General features: G+C 36.4%; 1 protein-coding gene across 1 annotated transcript in view; it reads right to left on the bottom strand.

Moving 5' to 3' along the window:
- RAD54B (RAD54 homolog B) overlaps nucleotides 1–24,370 on the bottom strand; it is a 128,063-nt gene that overhangs the window by 16,229 nt on the left and 87,464 nt on the right. Inside the window, exons 5-7 of the mRNA XM_027856979.1 lie at nucleotides 19,762–20,037; nucleotides 15,412–15,574; nucleotides 11,567–11,792 (exon numbers count right to left, since the gene is read on the bottom strand). Coding sequence (XP_027712780.1) covers nucleotides 11,567–11,792; nucleotides 15,412–15,574; nucleotides 19,762–20,037 — 665 coding nt within the window. The remainder of the gene's footprint in view (nucleotides 1–11,566; nucleotides 11,793–15,411; nucleotides 15,575–19,761; nucleotides 20,038–24,370) is intronic.

The following is a 24,370-nucleotide window of genomic DNA, read 5'->3' as shown; positions in this document are numbered from 1 at the left end:
CCACATGCAAACCAGGAAAAAGATCACCCCTCTTAATTTAGAGCTGCATTTCTATTTATAGAGCTTAACAAAATCAATCAGAACTATGCAGAGTTGGCCTAGTAAAAATGCTTTCTGCAAACTGAGCCCTCTCCAATGCTCAGCAATTCTCTTATTCTTATTAATTCTCTCCCTCCAGGAGCTTTTCCAAATCACTTTCTTCCAACCTCCCAGTAATGCTACTGGGAAGATTAAGGTCATCTGTCTAAGTCTCATCACTTAACTCTTATCTACATCTTTATAAATCTCTATCACTAAACTCATCCTCTCAATCTTTCCTGTAGCAAATGAAAGATGTGTCCTTTCCTCTAAAACTTAACAATTCTGTTCTCTCTCTTTCTGATTCCTGAGAGACCTTGATCCCACACATACCTCTATCCTCTGTATCATCTTCAATATTTGTTTCTCTCCAGTGGCTCTTTCTTCATCATTTTCAAATATACATATCTTTCCTCCCTCCCATTTTGAAAAAAAAAATGGTTTTCTTTCTTTAACTTGTCACCTCTAAAATCCAATTTCTTTCCTTTATTGACAAACTTCTCTACTGAATGTTCTACATGTAGTGATTCCATTTCTTTACTACTTGCTCCTTATTTAGCCTCCAAAATTTGGCTTCCATCTTCTCCATCTTACTAAACTTCACTCTCAAAGGTCATAGGTGATATTCTAATCACCAAATCAAATGGCCTTTACTCAGTCCTCATTCTTCTAGACATTTCTTCAGTATTTGATACAGTTGACCATTTTCTATTTTGAATTACTTTCTCCCTTGGTTTCAGTGACACTGAACTTTCCTAGTTTCCCTCCTAACTACTCTGTCTCCCTTTGATTATTCCCCTTCTTCTCCACTCTATGGGTATTCCCCTTGGCTCAATCCTTGGCTTCTATTTTTTTTTCTATATATTTTCTCCCTGAAAAGCATCTAATCAAGTATCTCCTTTAAGCCACTATTTAGAAAGGCAGATTTAGTAGAAAAAGTGATGCTAGGCATATTTAGATTTATATTATTTTATGTTACACATAGCATATATTATTATATATAAACATTACACATCAAATTATATATTAAATATAAACATTTCTACTTCTATTTACATATTTATATTTATATATTTATGATTATTTATACTCACATATAAATATCTTATAGATTAAATTACTATTATTTATTACATTATACATAAATATATTTATATTATATATTCAATTTAATAAGCATTTCTTAAGCATCTGCTATGTGCATGGCACTGAATACACTAGGTGATTTGGGGATACCAAGGCAAAAATGAAATAGTTCCTCTTCTCCAGGAGCTGAGATTCTAGGCGGATATACAACATATATATATATATATATATATATATTATAATAAGTTTCTAGATTTACAAAATGCTTTTTTCACAATAATCCTGTGAGGAAATATCAGTGTTATTATCCCCACTTTACAGATAAGGAAAGTAAAGAACAGAGAAGTCATTACCTAACTACTGAATACTGGAGCTGGGCTTTTAACTCCAAAGTGAGGGTTATCTTTCAGAGCTCCAATAAAGGCAAATCACTTAATTTTTCTTTTGATTATCAGTATCCTCATCTGTAAAATTAAGTGGCTGGTCCAGATAATCATTAATGTCCCCTTCTGGCTCTAAAATGCTATCATATATGACTCTCAAATCCATATATCTAACCCCAAAGTCTCAATGGAGCAGCAGTTTCATATCTACAGTTATCCACATTCTATTACCATTTGGATGTCCTGTCATTGTCTCAAACTCAAAGTTACCAAGATTTATCATCTTCTCCCCCACCAAAACAGTTATTATCATTAAATGCCATGCCAACATCATATTTCCTGTCACCCAGACTCAACCCATCTTTAAGTCTTTTATCTCCTCCACTCCCTCCACATGTGCCCAGTGTTCTACCCTTTCATTTTTCACATTTTCCATTCCCATTGCCACTACCCTAATCGAGGCCCCTAAAACCTCACATCTACACTACTGCAAAAGTCAAACCAGTCTCCCTGACTTAAGTCTCCTTTTACTTCACCCTAATAAGTTAAGAGGCAGTATGGCATAATGGAGATGGCACCGGAATAGGAATCAGGGAATTCTGAGTTCAAATCTGGTCTCAAACATACACTAGCTGTGTGATCCTAGCCAAGTCATTTCACCTCTCTGTACCTCAGTTTATTCATTTACAAAATAGGAGAGCCAGACTTGAGAGCCTCTGAAGTCCCTTTTAGCTCTAAATCTAAGATTCTATGATTAAAACCTACCCTAATGTCACCACCAAAGTCCTACCATAGCCTCAAAATGACCCTGGACTTCTGCTAAGAGAAAGCAAACTCTGACAAGTAATAGAATCATGAAGTTAGAGTTAGAAAGGACATTAGTGGACATCCAGTTCATTTCCCCCATTTTACAATGAGGCAATTGAGGCCCAGAGAATCTAAGTTGCTTGCCCAAGGTCACACAGATAGTATGCAGCAGAGTCAAGACTTGACCCCGGTCCACTGATTCAAATCCAGCATTTTACCACTGAACCACACGAAAGGCTTTGAGAACAGGTCCAACGAAAATCTGTTATCTGGCAGGCTGGCTAAGTACAAAGGGGGCTCATCAATAAAAAGTAGGTCACCAGGTATTGAAAGTTTGAAACCATAGCAACCCACGAAACAAACAAAAAAATACAATGGATCTCAGCTTTGATTTGCAATATTACTTAACCATTTCATGTACTGTCTCCCCAACTAAGCTACAAGTTCGCTTAGGACAGGGACCATAGTTTATCAATTCATAAACATTTATTAAGCACATACTATGTGCCAGGGAGGCAGCTAGATGGCACAGTGGATAAAGTGCCAGGCCTGGAGTCAGGAAGACTCATCTTCATGAGTTCAAATCTGGCCTCCAGCCACTTGCTAGGTATGTGACCCTAGGCAAGTCACTGAACTTTGTTTGCCTCAGTTTCCTCACCTGTAAAATGAGCTGGAGAAGGAAATAGCAAACTACTCCAGTATCTTTGCCAAGAAAACCCCAAATGGGATCACCAAGAGTCAGACATGACTGAAAATGACTAAATAACAAGAACAAAAATGTGCCAGGCACTATGCAAAGCACTGAGGATACAAAAGGAGGCAAAAGACTATCCCTGCCCTCAAGAAGCTTACATTCTAAAACGGAGGACAATAAGCAAACAAATATATACAATCAAGCTACAGACAGGATAAATAAGAAATAATTAAGAGAGGCAAGGCACTAGAATTAAGAGAGGTTGGGAAAGGTTTCCTATAGAAGATGTGATTTTAGCTGGGACTTGAAAGAAGTCAGGAAAGGGAGCAGAGGTGAAGAGGTAAAGCATCCTAGGCATAAAGACAGCCAGAGAAAATGCTCACAGCAGAGATGGAGTGTCTGTAGTATCTTGTTCAGGGAAGAGAGGTTTGGAAAGGTAAGAGAGGGCTAGGTTATAAAGGGCTTTATAAACGAAACAGAGAAATTTGTATTTGATCTTGGAGGCATGGTCAGACCTGCATTTTAGGAAAATCTCTTTGGTAGCTGAATGGTGGATAGACTGAAGTGGGGAGAGAACTGAGGCAGGAGGCATACCCACCAACAGGCTACTGCAGTAGTCTAGGCATGAGATGTTAAGGGCTTGAGTGGCGGTCGTGTCTAAGGAAATAAGGAGGCATACACAAGAGATGTGGCAAAAGTTAAATCGACAGACCTTGGCAACAGATTCGGTACAGGGGTAAAAGGTGGTGAGGAATGCAGGATGACTCCTAGGTCGAGAGCCTGAAAGACTGGGAGGATGGTGTTGCCCTCTACAGTAACAGGGAAGGTAGGAGGATTTAGAAGAAAATATAATGAGTTTAGATTTGGACATGTGGAATTTAAGATGTCTACTGAATATCCAGTTCAAGATGTCTGGAAAGCAATTGGAGATGTGAGACTAGTGGTCAGAAGAAAGGTTGGGATAAGATAGGTAGATCTGAGAAGCACAGAGATGATTTATACTTGTTTGGTATCCTACTTAGTACCCAGTATTATGCTAGGCAAAAGTGTCAAACAAATAACAATGAACTAGGACAGCAGTCTCCAAATTGCCTTCATTGTGCACCCCTATCAGCAAAAATGTTTGAGTATGTGCCCCAATACATATATACTTGCTTATGTATAAATTATATACATGTATTACTGTTACTAACAATTATGTATTTATCCAACTTACACAAAAAATAGAAATTAAAAAAGGATAAACTAAGAATGAAATATTAGATCCTAGAGTCAACAGGAAGTTACTGGAATTTCCTGGGTAGGACAGTGACAAGGTTAGACCTGTGCTTTAGGAAAATCACTTTGAAAACAGCTTGTTGATTTAGTGCTTGCCTATTGCCTCTGGGATCAAATACAAACCTCTGCCAGGCATTTAAGCCCTTCACTGGCTAGCTCCAACTTACCTTTCTGGCCTTATTATACAATATTCCCCTTCAAACATTCTTTGGTCCAGCCAAATTTGCCTTGTTTCTCTTTAAAAACAACACTCTCTCATCTCCATGCCTACGCAGAAGCTATTTTCCATGCTTCTAATGTACTCATTCACATTGACCTCTTAGACTCCCTAACTTTTGGCAGCTCAGGTGACATCTCTTACATGAAAACTTTCTTGATCCTCCCAAAGGTACTAGTAATTCCCCTAAGAAATTATCTTGTATTTATTTTATATATACATATACATATACATATACATATACATATACATATACATATACATATACATATACATATACATGTTGTCTCCTCCAATAAAATAAAAGTCCCTTGACAGCAGGGCCTGTTCCATTTTTGTCTTTGTAACCCTAGGGCTTCCCATAATGTTGACACTATAGGAAATTAATAAGTACTTACTGTCTGAGTTTTAATTTGATAGCTAAAGTGACATTAAACAACATAGGTTAATAATAGATTTAAAACTGGAAGAGAATGTCTACCAGGGGTGGAGAACCTGTGGCCTCAAGGCAACAGAAATTTGGATTCAGTCAAAGAGCTACATTTGAGGACCTAGAGGGCCACATGTGGCCTCAAAGTCACAAATTCCCCACCCCTGATCTAATTCAACAGTGAAGAAGCACGTCCAAAGAGGTTTCATGACTTGTCCATATCTTATGAAACTCAGTTACTTGGACAAATAATGACCAATGCTCTCTAGCTGACATTTATCACTCACTTTACTTCTCTAACATCAAGAGCCTAAATTAAATGATTAATTATATTAATGTTTCACTTACATTAACTTTTTTTCCTCCCCCTCCCCCCTTCCCCTTCCAATTTCTGGTAGATACACAGCAATAAACATTTAAGGAAACATTAGTCAGCCACTAGATGGCCTTAACAGAGACAATATTCCACTATTTATTGCCATATTTCCACCAAGAAAATATTTCAAGTCTGGGAGGGAAAATAGTAAGTACTATTTATTAGCTCATGGTACAGAAATGGTAATTATATTTTTTCCTTAGTGCCTAAATTTCTGTTGAAAATTTTTCAGGGGAAAAATAAATGAAATTTCATTTTATTAAATATCAGTGGTAAAGATGCAAGAAGCAGATCATAGATCATTAACATACATGTATTTCCTTATCCATCTCATTTTTGTTTGATTGTTTGAACCTGATAGCCTCTCAGAGAGCTTCCAAAGAAGTCAGCAGATTATTTACTTCCCTGAATAAGTTCTGGGTTTGTCCCATCTGGCTTAGCTCTCTTTCTGTAAGAAGTCTTTCCTGATCCTCCTAGTTTTTAGGGCTTTCTCCTCAAATTATTTGGCATTTCTTAACTGTTTATATGTTGTATCCCTCTGGTAGACTTTTGAGGGCAAGGTTCATCTTTAATTTTAATTTTGTATCCTAATTAATGTTTGTTGAATCACAGTACTGGCATAACGTGTCATTGGTACTGAAAAAGAAACAGCAGTAGATGGTGTAAGACTCAGAGAATATCGCTGTGAAAGGTAACATACTGCTTTCCTCCACTAAGAGAAGGGCTTAATATAAGGATCTGTGTTGCAAAGGGAGAACTAAGGCTGGGGACAGGAATATACCTAAAGAAAACAGACTAGACCAAAGAGGTCCTGAAAAGACAAGATTAGCTATAACGAGCAAACCATCCTGAATAGCTAGACACACTAAGGAACCGAGGAAGCCATAACCTTGGATAAGTCTCCAGCTCCTTCCTGTCTGCACCACAGGTATGAAAGTATGGCTCTTTTGACAACTTAGTTAAGCAAAACTCTGCCTCCTCCCTCTCCCTCCCCCAAACTGAGGACACAATAAAAATTGGACCAAGAAATAATTTCAGGACGTTCACTCCTAAATGAGGGGACTACACTGTTTTTGTTTGTCCTTCATTTTTGAAGAGGACCAATTGCATCCCAGGGGTGATGACTTGCAGATGAATTGGATTTAAGTGAAGCAGAACTGTGCAAAGTCATCAGCCTCACTCTCTCCTCCAGAGTCATCAGAGTCCAGCAGCAAGACAAAAGTCAAGACAACTGGCGATGGCCTGGGATGCAGTGGATGACTTTAGCATCTTTGATGTCTGACCAAGCTCTAACAGAGCTCCACAGAGCCTGCTTCAGCCTGACTTCATGGACATTGGAACAAATTCAGTAGTGTCACATTCAACAGTGGAAGACAGAGCTCCCAGAGGCAAACCAAGCCACGTACAATGTCAGCTTCCCCTCTCCCAAGGAGAAAAGCAAACCATATCCAATAGTATCAATTCCTAACCACCAATTTCCTCCTAACCGTTTATATTTTGGCTCCCACATCCACCACTCTACTGAAATTGCTCTATTACATGGAACCAATGACATTTTATATGGCAAATTCAATGGCCTTTTCTTCATCCTCATCTTCCTTGACCTCTGCATTTGACACTCTTGGCCACCCCAAGGGGGCAGATAAAAATCTAGCCTTGAACCCTGAAAGACCTATTTAAAGCCCTACCTCTGACACATATTGGCTTTGTGATCCCTGGCAAGTCACTTAACATGTTAGTGCCCTAGGTAACTCTCTAAAGGCTCTAAATTTCAGAGAAGCTGCTGCATGGGCAGAGGGAATTTCTCCACCAAGGAGTTTCCTATATTAAATATAATCACTGGGCCAGACTTTATTTCCCAAATAAGTTTTGGCTCTTATGTTAAAGGGAACTGGTTCTGCCCAGAGGAAAGTAGTTTTTTGTGTTAACAGGTACCATTAGAAAAGAAGTCATCCAAAGAATGAAGGAGGGATTAGCAGTGGTTGGAGACTCCTGCTAAGCTATTTGTCACCAAGGCAGCTATTTATCAACCTGTACTATAACAAAGAGCTTTTTTGTCATCTGTGGGCATGTACCCAGGTGTCTGGCATTCAAAGACCTTCATAACCTACCTCCTCACTGTTCCCCCTTTACACTTTACACTCCCTCCACATACTCTGATCCAGTGACTCTGACCTCCTTGCTGTTCCTCAAACAAGACATTCCACCTCCAGACTCCTGGCATTTTAACTCATCCCATGCCAGAAATATTCTCCCTCATTATCTCTGCCTCCTACCTTCCCTGGTTTATATCAAGTATCATCTGAAATCCTACATTTTACAGGGAGTTTTTCCCATTTCCTGTTAGTGCTAGTGCCTTCTGCTTGTTATCTTCAATCTATCCTGTATATAGCTTGTTCGTACATAGTTGTTTGTATACTGTTTCTCATTTTAGAATGTGAGCTCTTAAGAGTAAGAACTATATTTTTGTCTTTCTCTGAATTCCCAGTACTTAGCACAGTGCCTGGAACATAAGAGGCACTTAATAAATGTTTATTAACTGACTAACTAGAATCTGCAAAATTGCTTCTTTTTAAACAACTGCATTGAGATACAATTAGTTTCCTATGTGTTTTATTTTATGCATTTAAAAACAAAATTTTGAGAAAAGTTCCATAGGCCCCACCAAACAAATCCATGACACACAAAAAAATTAAGGACTCCTGCTCTAGTCTCTGTTCACTCCTATGGTTTCAACTCTCACATCTATTTATATCACTCTTAAATCTCTAGCTCAGGCCTGCATGTCCAGCTACTATCAATGTACATTCACCTCAATGTTCCACCAAACTCAATGTGTCCAAAGTCAAGTTTATTATCTTTCCCCCTGATTCCATTTCTCTTTCTGACTTAACTACTTCTGTCAGTGACATCATTATTCACCTAGTCTCCTTAATTCAAAACCTTAAGGTTATCTGTGATTCCTCATCTCATGTAGCCAATCAGTTACCAGGTCCTACAGATCAACCTTTCTAACAAAAGGAGGGATGGGCAGAAAGATCACCAGCCTTGCAATAAAAAGATATGATTTTAGGTTTATTTCTCAGCATCTCAGTTTCCTCATATTAAAAAAAAATAGCTTAGATTATATAGTTTCCAAGGTCCCCACTCTAAGTGTCTATGATTTCTCTCTCCTTTCTATTTTCCCTCCTCTCCATTCTAACTGCTACCCTCTTAGTACAGACATTCATTACTAGCCCCTTGGACTATCACAATAAACTCCTCAACTGCTATTACTTCTGCTGTGGGCCTCCCCTTTTCCCACAAATACCACCACCATTCATTCTTCACACAGCTGTCTGACTAACCCTTAGGCACAGAATGGGCCATATCATTCCTCCACTTAACATTCTCCATGTATCCCTCCTGCATACCTTAGTCTGGATTTCAAACCAACTTCCCAGCTTTTTCTCAAATCACTACTCTCTACATACGTACTCTTTTAATCCAGGGAAATCAGGTTACTTTCAATCCTGAGAAGAAGCCTCATCTCCGAGCTTTTTGCTCCTGCTATTCTCCATGAAGCAGTGTAAGGTGCTGGATCTTCACAGTGATCAATCCCCATGCCTGGAATTCACTCCCCTCTTCACCTCCAACTCCCAATATCTCTCTTCATCAAGACACAGCTCAAGCACCACTGCTAGTACCCTCCCTCCCTCCCAAACTATCTTGTATTTAACTATTTTGTATACATTTGAATTTATTGACTTTATATTTATACTGTATATATTTTTATATATTTCTTCCCTTCTACAATATAATGTCCTTGAAAGTTGGGATTGTTTCATTAATTATATTTGTAACCCTAGTTCTTAGCACAGTACCTGACAAATAGTAATACTTAATAAAATACTCATTAATTGATTATAATCAAGAAGGTCTGGGTTTGAATCTTGCCTTAAACACTTAATAGCTTTATTAGCAAGTCACTTCACCTGAGTATCAATTTCTTCATCTATAAAATGGGGATGATAATAGCACCTATTTCAAAGAGTTGTGAAAATTAAACGAGATAATATATGTATATAAAATGTGCTTTGTAGCTATTATTATCAATCAAGCAAATACATATTTATTAAGCACTTACTACATTCAGGCACTATGCTAAGCACCAGGGACACAAAGAAAAAGAAAAATTAATCCCTGAACTAAAAGAGCATATATTCTAATGTGAGAGAAAACATGTAAACAGTTAAGTAGATGCATGGTAATTTGTAGGGAAAGAAAGAATTAACAACACATAAACTGAGCCTGAAAGGAAGTTAGAGATTGTAAAATGTACAAGTGAAAAGAAAGCACATTCTGGTACATCAGACAACCTGTGAAGACATAGAGGTGGGACGTGTCCTTAATCTGAAAATGTCCAAAGTCTTCTTGATGTCACGTCATAATATAAGACATTTTCATTTTGACCTTCCATAATTATCAAAAAGGAACTGTGCTGATAGGAAGATTTTCAACTCTGACTTTGGACCCAATGTCCCATAACATAAAGGATTACTTTTTGCCCTAATCCCTCAAAAATAGAAAATGAGCATATAAATATTCCTTTACAAATCAACTAAAATGTCTTTTCCTCTAGGTGCCTTTGGCAGTCTTCCCTCTACTTTGTATTTATCTTGACCTATATGTCTTGTCACTTCTGTTAAAAAGGAGGTTTCTGGAGGATGAGGACCATTTTTGCTTTTTCTCTGCACCCTCAATGCATGATGTACGACACACAAAGTTGAATAAATGCTTGTTGGTTGATTGACATAGTGCACCCTTAAGTGAATAATCAAAAGAAATACAACATGGAATATCTATTAAATGAAAATTTGGGCAGATAAAAAAATATACAATGTTAATTAAATGTTTCCTAAGATCATTGCTCGAGTTGAAAGGGACCTTAGAAGTCATTTAAGACAACGCTGTCATTATACAGATTTCAGCCCAAAGTGCTTAAATGACTAAACCAAAGTCACATTGGTAGTAAACAGAAGTCAGAATCAGAACTCAGGTCCTAGGGATAGTGCAGAATGAAGACTAGGTTAATGAAAATTCTTAATAAAAAATAGAATTTCTACAAACTTGATGATTTTTAAAAATATCTCCTAGGCACTATGTGAAAAGGGCTATAAAACTGCATACCCTTTGATCCAGTAATACCACTTCTAGGTCTGTATCCCAAAGAGATCATAAAAATGGGGAAAGGACCCATATGTACAAAAATATTTATAGCAGCTCTTTCTGTGGTGGCAAAGAATTGGAAATTGAAGGGATGCTCATCAACTGGGGAATGGCTGAACAAGTTGTAGTATATGAATGCAATGGAATACTGTTGTTCTATAAGAAATGATGAGCAGGCAGATTTCAGAAAAACCTGGAAAGACTTGTATGGTCTGACGCTGAGTGAAGTGAGCAGAACCAGAAGAACATTGCACGTAGTAACAGCCACGTTGTGCGATGACTAATATTGATAGACTTAACCCTTCTTAGCAATGCAAAGATGTAAGACAATTTCAAAAAGACTCATGATGAAAAATGCAATCCAGATCCAGAGAAAAAAACTATGGAGTCTGAATGCAGATTGAAGCATACTATTTCTTCTCTCTCTCTTTTTCCTTTCTTCTGGTTTTTCCCCTTTTTTTTCTGATTCTTCTTTTACAACATGACTAATGTGGAAATATGTTTAATATGAGTGTACATGCATAGTCTATATCAGATAGCTCGCCATCTTGGGGAAGAGGGAGTAGATAGAAGGAGGGAGAAAAAAATTTGAAACTCAAAATCTTATAGAAGTGAATGTTGAAAACTATCTTTACATGTAATTAGAAAACAATGAAATATTATTAAGTGGGGGAAAAAAACTACCAGATTACCCAAAAAAAAAATAGAAAAGAAAATATCAAAGGAGATTCTTTCATCTCCTGTAGCACCACTTTTCCTTGTTCTTGCCTTTAAAAAAAAAAACTCTACCAGAAAAGACATGAAACTAATCCTTTATTTGATGTGTTTGCCTTTACTAAAGTTTTCACTAAAACAAGGACATCAGAGATTTCAATAATTATTAACAGCCTATTTTGTAGCTATGTCTTTGATCAAGATTCCAATATTTTTGTAGACATTAAAATAAACCAATGAAATGTATAATGGAACAAAAAAAATATTTCCAAGGTTAGATTAAAATGTGTCTTACCTGATCAACAGTGAACACTTTAATCCTTTCACTTCCTAACCATTTTTGAAATTCTTTCCTCCAATTAATCACCAAGCTTCCAGGGGTAACAATAAGTGTCTTTTTTATTACTGGCTTGCCTCCATAGAGTCCCTGACGCAGGAGTGTCCAGATGAGCGAAATGCATTGCAGTGTTTTCCCCAAACCCATTTCATCAGCAAGAATAGCACCAAATCTGCCATTCATTCTATAAGATAAAATTACCTTTATTCTTGGTAAGAAAAACATTAGATAACACTAAAGATACAAAAACTTTATACAATAAAAAGCAAACATAAGTGACTTCTTTCCCCTATCCTGCAAAAGTGAACTATTCAATTCAAGGAACATCTGAATGATTCTGAGTAGGGAAGGGGCATATGTACATCTACATATAGGGAAAATAACTCTCACCATGTTGCAAAAAATTGTTTGGAGTAGGGAGGGAATGGAAAAGGGAAGACCTGTTAGACAGTTGTTGCAATAATTCACATGGATGGTAATGAGGAGAACAGACAACAGAAATGAAGGCGAGAAAAGAAGGGAGAGATATTTCAGAAGTAGATATGAAAGTACATGTGAAAGATGTCAGAGAAGAGTAAAGTTTTAAACATGGGAATGAGGGTGAACAGTCTTAACTACTGATACAAATACTAAAGTAAGGAGGCACAGGTTTAGGAAAAAGTTCAAATTTTGAACATGTTGAGTTTGAGATGCTAAGGGGATATCTAGACAGACATGTCTAAAGGAAATTGGAAAAGCAGGTCTGGAACTTGAGACAGAGGCCAGGACAGGGGGGTAGAGACTTAGGAATCATCTGCACAGAGGTGAGAGTTGAAAGCATAGAATACACGAACTTGTCAAAGAGAAAACACAGAAAGACAAAGAAAAGAGAACCAAGGACAGAATCTAAAGGAATATTCTTCCTGAGTAAAAAGACCAGGAGCAACTGACTGGGACAAAGAAAGGGAATAAATACCTCAAAATACTGTTGAGAAGATTAAGGTTGATCTTGTATCATTTTCTTATTGATCCTATTTACAATTAATTGATTTTGTCCTGTAACTGCTTAAGTCATGGTTCTTTGTTTCTTAGTTTAGAGTTCAGCTGGCCTGTAATGGGTTAAGTTTAAAAATCCAGCATTCTTGCCTCAAAGAATTTTGTTACTTTAGGGAATGTGTGGGAAGAAAAGGGGAATTTAGGCCTGATATCTTTACTCCCCTAAGCAATCCTTCAAGGACGTCTGGTTTTCTTACCAAAAGTCTGGGCCAATATCTTGTCATTGGACTCAAAAAATGAGCACTTCTTAGTCTCATGACAGAATGGGGATTGTTGCTAACCCACATGACCAAGCTTTCAAACAATCATGTTGTTCCCTGCATTTCAGCTCTGTAACTAATCATGTTTCCCTTAATTCCATGATGTCATTCTACCCTGTTCGGTTTTCTGTTCTATACCACCCAAAACCTACATAAAGGTAACTGTCCTTTCGTTTGGGGTCTTTGGCATAAATAGAAGCAAGCCATTGACCCATTTACTGACAGATAACATGCACCTGTTAATAAATGTTATCTTACTTGGAGATCTGCTTCAGTTTAACCTTTTGTTAAAGACAGGACACTATCCTTCACATAGGAAAATAACACTAACAGACCATGTTTGGTAGGGAATATACTGAGTTGTTTTTCTAGTAGTGATGAGGAATTTGTTATCATCAATTGGCAGAAAACAGGTACTAACATTTTGCTTTGACTATATAAGGATTTCCCAACATACACACACTTCAGTTTTCATCTAGCCAAATTATAAAATTTTCTAGAATGTCTCCTATCTGATCACATTCATTATAGATCAACAGCTAAAGCAATAATATAATCCTAAATCACAGATCTAAATTTAAATACTGTTAACATTGTATGTATTTTAATTGAAATCATCAGTTAATTCTAATTCTGCTGCCAAGTTTTTAAGTACTTTATCTGCTTTATTAGTGTAGCAGTTTTAGCAATTTAAAAATCAAACATTAAAAGAAAACTAGTGGTTCACTGAGTTAACTCACCATAGGTAACTGGAGCCCAACACAAGAGCTTGCACCATGCACTAGAGTAAAAGTAAGACGGCTGTAGAATAAAAAATACCTTATTTCCCACAACTACTCTAATGGAGTAAAAGCCTGTAATATTGCAAGTCACTGTAATGTTCTGGAACTTCATATGGGCTAAAACCTGCATGAGCAAGGAACTGAAAAATGGCCCAGTTCTATAGTGGTCAAATCTAAATACCCAGTAGCAATATTATTACCATCACCTTCATTGCTCAAGTGGGTACACACTTCTAGAATCCTCGCACTTTTCTCATCATTCCCCCACGTCAGGTGCCTTCTCCCCACCTCCTTTTCAGTTTCCTTTTGTGTTCTGTCTTCCCCCCATTACATTGTAAGCTTCACAAGAGCAGGGACTGTCATTCTTTTTCTTTTCTGGTATTCCCAGAACTTCACATAGTAAATGCTTGGTAAATATTTATTGACTGACTGTCTAACCTTGCAAGTTTATGGAACCTTGTACTTTTCAAAGTCTTTTCACATATATGATATCAAGAATTTCAAGAAATTATTCAAAATATTAACTAAAGATTTAAGGAAGAGACCAAAAGATTAATTTGTGTTTGGATATAACAATATAAATGTTAAGTCACTATTTAACAGTGTAGTAATTTTGGATGACTATAAGACTAATTTGAACAATATGTGGATATGGTCAAAGTCAGGATGTTTCAGAAGCATTATAATTACGAACCATAAAAATTAATAAGGCTTTTTTTAATGTTTTTTTATCTATAAAAGGCAAAGAAATAGGTTACAACAACTTTAAAGTCAATACTACACAACTTGGAATATTGATGTAAACAAGTTGGTCACTTAGCTTAGAAATATGTTGGTCAAATAAAACTTAGTTAAGTCTTTTCAAATGTAAAATGTTTCATAAACATGGAGAATTATTAACTGTACATTTTTGTTTTGATGAGTTTTAGCATAAACTTATCTCAACTACTCCATGGTCTCATCTTTTCAAGTAGTAACAGAAGTGATCATCTTATTTGTCATCCTATTTACTGCTGCTCCATAGGCCATTTGGGAGACCCATTGATTTAGGGAAGTCTATACTCCCCCTCCTTCTTCAAATTCGAATTTAAAAGATAAGGCTTATTATTCTGGCAAACAGAAGATTGTCCTACCCACATAATTCCATAGCTTTTAATTTGTAGGCTAAGGTAGTAGAGGAAGGGGGAAGGAACTATGGATCTACCATGGCCTAGCAGACCATATGCCAGAGGCATATGCCATCATTGCTGTAGCTGCCATCATTACAAAAGCCTAGTGTTTCTCAAGTGTGGCGTAGGGATCCCTGGGTGAGGGTAAGAAGGGGAAAGGTTCTCCCAGACCCTTTCAGGGTGTCAGCGAGGTCAAAAGTATTTTAATAATAATACTAAGATGTTTTCATTTCTAATCTGGTAATTACTGATAGATAAAAGCCATATAAACAAATGCTTTTCAGGGTAAGGGGAATCAGTTATTTTTAAGGGTATAAAGGGGTCCTAAGACCAAAAAGTTTGAGAACCACTCCTATAGCCTATGGAGCATGAACAAAATGTTTAAAAGTAGCATTGTCAATACATAGCACATCATGTTCTCTTGAGTAAAAGGATTAATTCATTCCTTTTCCCACTAAAATACACGGTTTTCCTCTGCACACCTAAAATTCCTCTTATAACATTACAAGTAAAACTCATAAAAGGCTACATGAAACAAAGAGAATTTATTTTCCTACCTCATTCCCATCACACATTCATAGAGAAACACAATTCCTTCTTTTTGGTGTGGTCGAAGATGATGTACAAGGTAGGGATCTACGACTACATCCACAAGTGGTAAACAGTTCTTATTGAACATCCACTGATGACTCTTATCTGGTCGTGGCATAACAAAGGAATCTTAAAAGGAATTATTAAAACATAGAAATAAATGTATTGTATTTTCACTTTAATTATACATGATTACATTTGCCTTCAATTGCACCATCATACATTTACTATTACTAATAATAGTAATTATCATTAAACTTTTGTTGTTGTTGCTATTGAGTCATTCAGTCATATACAACTCTACATGACCCCATGGACAAAATCCAGGTTTTCTTGGCAAAGATACTGGATTAGTTTGCCAGTTCCTTCTCTAGTGTGTCCCCATTTTAAAGATGAGGAACTGAGGCAAATAGAGTTAAGTGACTTGCCCAAAGTCACACAGTTAGAAAGTGTCTGAGGCCAGATTTGAACTAAGATCTTCCTGACTCCAGACCAAGTGCTCTATCCACTATGCCACCCAGCTGTCTCTATTAAACTTTAATGATATTTAAAATTTATTATTTAAACTTCAAGGTTTATAAGGCACTTTAAAAATACCATTTCATTTTGTTCTCATGACAACTCTGTGGGGTAGGTTCTATTATTATCCCCATTTTAAAGATCAGGAAACTGAGTGCACATAGTTTAGTGACTGACTTGCCCAGGGTCTCACACTGAATAAGTATCTAAGGCCATATCTGAACTCAGATCTTTCAGTGGTGCTAAGTTAGAGAATAAAGTTTAAAAAAAGAAAAAAAAAACCCTGATGCTTACTATCCTCCATGCAAGTCCGGCTCAAATGTCTCATTTCAGTATAGCAGTGACCCTGTATACTTAAAGGCTTCATTCAGTGAAAGGTCCTACCCAGTTGGAAAGACTTCAAGTAGGCATGCAGCTGGCAACAAATAGCTGTTCAAAGGCCAGGCATAGCTAAGTTTGAAGAGGTTTATTGCCATAAGGTTGGCAGCAGCAAGAGGTAACTGCATGTGATAAAAATATAATTTTCAGTAATATGAAAAATTAAGTGAGCTCCAGAAAGAAATTTTACCCAGGTTTAAATTCTGTGAGGGCTTGAAATCAAGACTAGATGGCTCAGCTACACTGCAGATAATAAAGGCAATTTAATTCAACACATCTTTACTAAGTGTCTACTGTGTGCAAGGCATTATACTAAACACCAGAGAGACAAAGACAAACAGCAAAACAGTAGGCAGTACCCTCCAAAAGCAACTAACTGGATGCCTAAAAAATCAAGAATTTACTGTATATATGTACTGTATGTATCATATATGTCAAGTAAAGACTGGGAATTAAAGAAAAAGGAGAAAGGGAACAAGAAAATAGGAAGAATAGAATCAGAATTTAATGTGACGTAAACTTCAGCAAGGGACACTTTCTGGATCACATGAGGGGATTTTTACAAATCCAGGACTATGCTGTCTAACATAAAAAAAGAAAAAAAATTATTATTTGGACTGGATAAGTCATTAGCAGTGTCTCTGTGTAAGCTGGGGTTCTGTTGTATCACATATCAATTAATAAGGGAATAGTGGGCCTTCAATGACAGTCCATTTATATTTACAACAATGAACTTCAGTCAACTCTGTAGCTCAGTAGATAAGAAAGCTAAGCCAGACAGGATGAGAGGAGTTTAAATTCAGGCTCAGACACTTACTAGTTGTATGCCCCTAGGCAAGTCACTTTAACCTCTGTCTGCTTCAGTTTCCTCAACTGTAAAAAGGAGGTAATAATAGCATCTATCTTATAAGGTTATTGTGAGGATCTAATGAGTTATCTGTAAAGCTCTTTGCAATTAGCTTCTTCCTTTCCCTCCCTGCATGATTATTTTGTTTAAAAAAAATGTGTGTCTATATGTACATATAAATTTATGTGTATGTATATGTTTGTATATATGTGTACAAATGCATATATACGTGTATGTGTGTATTCTAGAAAATACGGTAACATACAACTATGGACATCCAAAAGGAATAGAACACGAACAAAATTTCAAAGAGAAATGACTACACTAACATTAAACCATAATGTTCTCTGGTATATATTCTACTTCTTCCTCTTTAGGTAACAATCTTTTAACCACATTTATAAAGGAGATTATCACTGAAATATTCTAAGTAGATAAAGCAGCTCTCATGGTCAGTCTTTCAGGAGGTGACTAACTCAGCAGCTGAATTGACCAGGAAAAAAAAAATGATTGTTTCTTCACTTTCCTTGGTGAGTTCTCCAGAAATGCAGCTAAAAATCCAATGCCAGATGACTCTGGAAGAGACACTTTTATAGCTCCACTGGGTAAGGTTTGGCAGGAGCCCCTTTCCAAGTGAGCAACACAGCAAAGCCACACAGGTTCGTCTGCCTTCTGGGCCTGGTGTAATACAGGACCTGTGACTTCAATTTTGGTGTCAATAAAAGACAGACACTAGTGGCAAAAATGAGGTACAGACATAGAAGCACCTATGGTAGATATTTTGCTTATAAATCCTATTTATGATGACTGACGTTGTTGAGAACCAAATAACACAAGATATAAAAAATCTGGTAAATATTGTCTAGTCCTTCCAATGTACTACTTAGGGTTCTAGTCCCAGTCATGCCACTGACTATTAGCTGTATATCCTTGAATAAGTAATATAACTTCTTTGATCCTCAATTTTCTTATATATAAAATGAAGAGGCTGGATTATGTGACCCCAAGTCCCTTTCAGTTCTAAAAATTCTTTGATTTTGCGCTTGCAATAGGAAAAAAGAATCAGAAAATGTATCACATTTGGACTTCTACTGTCCAAATGATCTACTTGCTTAACATATGTGCAACCTTCATTAAGTTTACTAGTGCCTTCAAATAATGTTTAAAATTCTAAATATATCTGCAGTTCACATCCTTGCATCTCACTAGGAATCGAAGGGTAATAAGCAGTTCCATGCACTCATACTTGGCATCGAGAGGCAGCAAGGCCTACTGGGCATGGAGCAGGAGCTGCAATCAGGCACGTGCTGGCTCGGTGACCCCTAGGCAAACTGCTTGACCTTTCAGCGGCTCACACCATTCGCAAAGGCTGTACGTTTCTGAAGAGCTGCTTATTTACATTGGTAGGAGGAATTTTCTGAATGCAATTTACTAAACCAATGAAATCACAGGTCTGAACAAAAAATATTCTCTTGTAATAAAGGCACAGGAGTTTCACAATAGAAGTATACTGGAATGGTTTATCATTTCCTTCTCCGGCTGATTTTACAGAAGAGGAAACTGAGGCAAACAAGGTTAAATGATTTGTCTGGGGTTATAGAGTTAACAAGTAAGAAGAATAAACAGAATCATAAAATTACAGGCCTAGAGCTGAAGGGATGTCAGTGACCATCTCATCCAAGCCCCTCATTTTACAGACGTTGTGATGTGCTCAAGGGTGCACAGGTACGATGAAGCATTCGAACCCAGGTCCTCTGACTACAAAACCAGGGTTCTCTTCACCATACTGTCTCCTGACTTATTCATTTTCTTCCCTACTAAATATAATAGCTGCTGTTTAGGTCGACTTGCACTGGAGCCCATATACACATTCCTAGTTTATCTACAGGTCTCTACTGACTTCACATGTCTATATTTCAAATATACATACATGTATATCTACATATATGTATATACATGTGTATACACATACCCCCAGATATATAATATACATAATACATACACACACACATATATATAGTCCAATATAAATATCTACATGGGCCTCCTTCTTTGATTATGGTTATTTCCAAAAAATACTATAAAACCTTAGGTAATGCTGCAGGGAACTTTCATTTTTTTTTTTTTTTATTGAGAAAGCAACTTTACAAGGAAAAGAATCAAATGAAAATTAAATCTTGACAATTCACATGGCTCCAAATATCTCTTCAATCTTTAATATATTTTAGCATTACTATAATCAGTATGTACACATAATGTTTTGAACATTGCCTTTTTTCATTTGATATTACTTAATTACACATTTCCATGTCAGATACGTGATATCACTCAAGATTAAATAGCATTCTACTATGTCATGTTTGGGCATTCTCTTGTCGTTGGGCATCTGGATCTTTTTCCCAGTTTCCAATTATAATAATATGCTATGAACAAACATCTTTGTACAAATTACTTTCTTTTTATTTGGTATTATTTCTCTCTGAACTTTTCAAAATCTCAAAGACACACAGAATGTTCACAAATAAAAGCAAAAGATTTAAACACAAAACAAATTATCTTTTAAAGCCCTTACTTTGTGCATATGGATCATGACGAGGTTTGAAATTTGGGGAATCATCCACATTTTCCTTTGTGTTGGATTTGCAGATACTTTTGACTGGATTAGAGAAAGGCTTCTGTGTAATTTGTGAAGTTGTGAGGCATGGGCTCCCTATGCTAGACTGAAAACATCGGCCACTACTGTAATCATCTGAAGAAATGATACCCATGACTTCTATTTCTTTTCCACCAATCACTGTCGTTTCACCTTCATTTAAACTGTCCAAATCTTTCAATTTATATCCAGTGCCTAAAAAGGAAAAAGATAAAAGCGATTTAGTGACACTGAGCAGTGCAACAATTTAATTAGTGATCAATCACTCAGCATTCAATAGCTGGTAATGGAAACAACTATTTTGAATTTGAATAACCTTTCATGACTAACAAGAAGGAAAGTACACAAGATCTGTCCTTTTGATTAAAAATCTAAAGTAAATCAAGTAATCAATCACACAGGGATAAAATTAAGTAAACTTTATTTAGGAGAAAAAAAAAACCCTTAACCAGAACTGACCCAAACCACTGACAGTAGAATTGTTCTTTCCTAAGAACTAAGCATGGAAGATAAATGTAGAATGAAAACATAATGGCAGGAAAAATTTGTTAAGATCCATTGAATTTCAACAGAGCAACTGATGAGCCACTGCCACCAAAGCAACAGGTCATCCACTAATGAAGAACCTGAAGATGAAGGTTAGAAAGCAATAACAACAATGAAAACAATCAGTGATGGTAACTGTTACCAAGACAAAGGTTTTGTACCAGCCTAAAGGACACAGTAGAAGCCAGGCACTTTGCTAAGTGCTAGGGATAAAAAGACAAAAGGAAAAACTTCTTGCTCTCAAACATAATTGTAACAGAAGAGACACATAAAACATACAAGAGCTTAAAAAGGCTAAGTTCTCCTACTGCATCCAGGGTCATCACCAGTCCTCTCGACATGTGTCTTGTCATTGAACTCCAATGGCGCCAGAGGAGAGAGTGAAGCTGATGACTTTGCACAGCTCAGCCTCACTTAAATACAATCCGTTTGCAAATAAAGACATCACCCTCCTGATGTCATTGGTCCTCTTTGAGAACAAAGGACAAACAAAAACAACCTTGGGGGTGGAAGAGATATTATCAACTAAGGAGAACAGTAAAGACTTTGTGGAAAAGGAGGCACTAGAGTTGAGCCTTGAAGAGATCCACAGAAGCAGAGATGAGGTGCATTCCAGGCATGAGGAATAACCAATACAAAGGCACAGGGGTGGGAAATGGACACCTTCCTCTTTTTTTATAAACTTCTATTTGCTTACCTCAAATATAAGAGATAATTCTTCCTCTCCCTCTCCCTCCTAGTGTATTCTTCTTCCACGCCTTTTGTTTTTCCTTTTGGTGAGGCAGTTGGAGTTAAGTGACTTGCCCAGAGTGACACAGCTAGTATCAAGTGCCTGAGATCGGATTTGAACTCAGGTCCTCCTGACTCCAGAGCCAGTGTTCAATCCACTGCGCCATCTGGCTGCCCTCACTTCCACTCCTTTTCCATTCACCTTGTAAGATCATCCAAAACATAACAAAAGCACTTCCAGGCTGTCTAATTAGACTTCCTCTATGACCCTTACGAATTATATGGTTCTGACAAAAGACTTGTATTATCTCCCCATGATAGAATGTAAACAGGTTGTCATTGTTTCTTCCCTTATGATTGCATGCTCATGTTTGCCTTTTTCTATTTCTAAGTCCTTTGCTTGTATTTTAAATATTCTATGCAGTTCTGGTTTTTTCATCAGGAATGCTTAGACAGCCTCTATTTCATTAAAAATCTGTTTTTTTCCTCCTGTAGGATTATACTTAGTTTTGCTGGACAAGTTACTTTTGGTAACTTTTAGTAAGCCGTAACCTTCGCCTTCTACAATTGTATTCTAAGAGTTCAATTTCTTTGTATCAATGGCTCCTAATCTTGTCTAATTCTGACTGAGGCTCTTCAGTACTTTAATTCTTTCCTTCTACCTGTTTCCATTAATTTTTTTTTTTTTGATCTGTAAACTCTGGATTTTGGCTATACTGTTCCTGGGAGTTTTTATTTTGGAGTTTCTTTCTGGAGATAATCAATGAGTTCTTTCTTTTTTCATGTTGCCTCTGGCTCTAAGAGATCTAAATAGTTTTTTTTTTATGATTTCTTAAAATATTATATCTTAAAATAACAGAAAGAAAGGATAAGAGTCTGTTATTGGACTCTAAATGAGCGAAACAGAAGAGGGACAGGGGAAAAGTAAAAGTATAAAAGAATAGGTTGGAGGGAAACACACAATTAACAATCACAACTGCAAGTGTGACAAATTCATAGCAGGTAGAATCCAATAATCTCTTGCTTAAAATATATTGTTGCCTACAGTAGCAGCTAGTTGGTGTAATAGATAGAGTACCAGACCTGGAGTCAGGAAGACCTGAGTTCAAATCTGGCAGCTGACACTTAATAGCTATATGATGCCAGGCAAGTCATTAATCTGTTTGCCTCAGTTTCCTCATCTGTAAAATGAAGATGATAATAGCATCTAACTCCCAAGGTTGCTGTGAGGATAAAATGAGATAATAATTATAAAGCACTTGGTGCTTGGGACATAATAGGTACAACAAATATTAGTTATTTTTATTAATATTTACTACAAGAAATACATTGAAACAGAAAGATGAACAAGACTCCAAATAAGGGCCTGGAGAGGAATTTATTATCCTTTAACTAAAGTAAAAAAAAGGCAGGAGTACCAAATATGATCTCAGACAAACACACAGTAAAAATAGACCTAATTCAAAGAGATAAACAGGAAAACTACATTTTTTTTTTGCTGAAAAGAACCACAGACAATGAAAAACAACAATTTTAAACATATATGCATCAAATGGAACAGTATCTACATATTTAATGGAAAAGCTAAATGAGTTACAGGAAGAAATGGACAACAAAAATACAATAGTGGAGGACCTTAAATTATTCCTCTCAGATTTAGAAAATCTAAACAAAAAATAGAAAAAGAAATGAAGTTCCTGAATAGAATTCAAGAAAAGTTAGATAAGATAAAGGAAATGGGTGTGAGTCTATTATGTTGAAATGATATCAAAAGAATGAAGAGTAAGAGAAAGGGGAAGAAGAGAAAGAATGGGGAAAATTACCTCCCATAAAAGAATCAGGCAAGGAAAAGTTTTTGCAATGAGGGGGAGAATTGGGGAAAGGAGTAACAAGCAACTTTTGAACCTCACTGTCATCTGAACAGGTTCAAGGAAGGAAGAGTATATATACATACACAGCTGAGTATAGAAATTCATCTTAATCAACAGGAAAATAGGTGGGAAAGGGGCTAAGAGAAAGGAGAGGGGAGTGATGAGAGGGTAGATAAAGGGAGTCAGTGATCAGAAGCAAAACAGACTTTTGAGGAGTCGAGAAGATAAAAAAAGATATATAGAGGAAAATGAGATAGAAGGAAATACTTAGTTAGCAATAATAATTGTAAATGTGAATGGAATGAACTCATCTATAAAATGGATGAGAATGGGAGCATGGATTAGAAATTAGAATCCACAACATGTTGCTTACAAGAGATACAAACAGGGTTACACTAAGAGGTAGAAACAGAATCTATTATGTTTCAACTCAAGTAAAAAAAGCAAGAGAAGCAATCATGATCTCAGACAAAACAAAAGCAAAAATAGGTCTGATTAAAAGTGATAATAACGCAAACTACATTTTACTAAAAAGTGCCATAGATGACAAATTAATATCAATAGTGAATAAATATGTACCAAATGGCATCACAGCCAAATTCTTAAAGGAAAAGGTAAATGAGTTACAGAAGGAAATAGACAATAAAACTATGTTAGTGTGGGAACCTCAATTAATCCTTCTCAGTCCAACATAAATCTAATCACAAAATAAATAATAAAGAAGTCAAGGACAATTTCAGAAAAGGTAGATATGAGAGACACTTAGAGAATATTGAATAGGAATAGAAAAATGTATACCCATTCTCAGCTGTGCATGGCATCTTCACAAAAATTAACCATTTATTAGGGCATAAAAACCTTACAATCAAATACAGAAAGGCAGAAATATTAAATGCACCTTTTCCATATCATAATGCATTATAAATTATTTTCAATAAAGGGCCTTGGAAGTACAGATTAAAAATTAATTGGAAACTAAATAGTCTAGTCTTAAAGAATGAGTGGGTCAAAGTACAAATCATAGAAACAATTTTGTTAAAGATAATGATAATAATGAGACAACATACCAAAATAGGGGCAGCTAGGTGACGCACTGGATAGAGCACTGGCCCTTAAGTCAGGAGGACCTGAGTTCAAATCCGAACTCAGATCAAACACTTGACACTTACTAGCTGTGTTACCCTGGGCAAGTCACTTAACCCCAATTGCCTAAAATAATTAAATAAATAAATATGTAAATTTTTAAGCCCACCAAAATAGAAATCTTAAAAATAAAAGATTAATAAAACAAAGTAAAAATCCATTGAACTAATGAACAATAACATAGATAAACCACTGGCTAATTTGATTTTTAAAAATTAAGAAGAAAACCAAATTACCAG

The sequence above is a fragment of the Vombatus ursinus genome, unplaced genomic scaffold, assembly GCF_900497805.2.
Source record: "Vombatus ursinus unplaced genomic scaffold, bare-nosed wombat genome assembly UNPS02011767.1, whole genome shotgun sequence".
NCBI lineage: Eukaryota > Metazoa > Chordata > Mammalia > Diprotodontia > Vombatidae > Vombatus > Vombatus ursinus.
The sequence above is the reverse complement of the archived record's forward strand: the minus strand, read 5'-3'. Positions and strand labels throughout refer to the sequence as shown.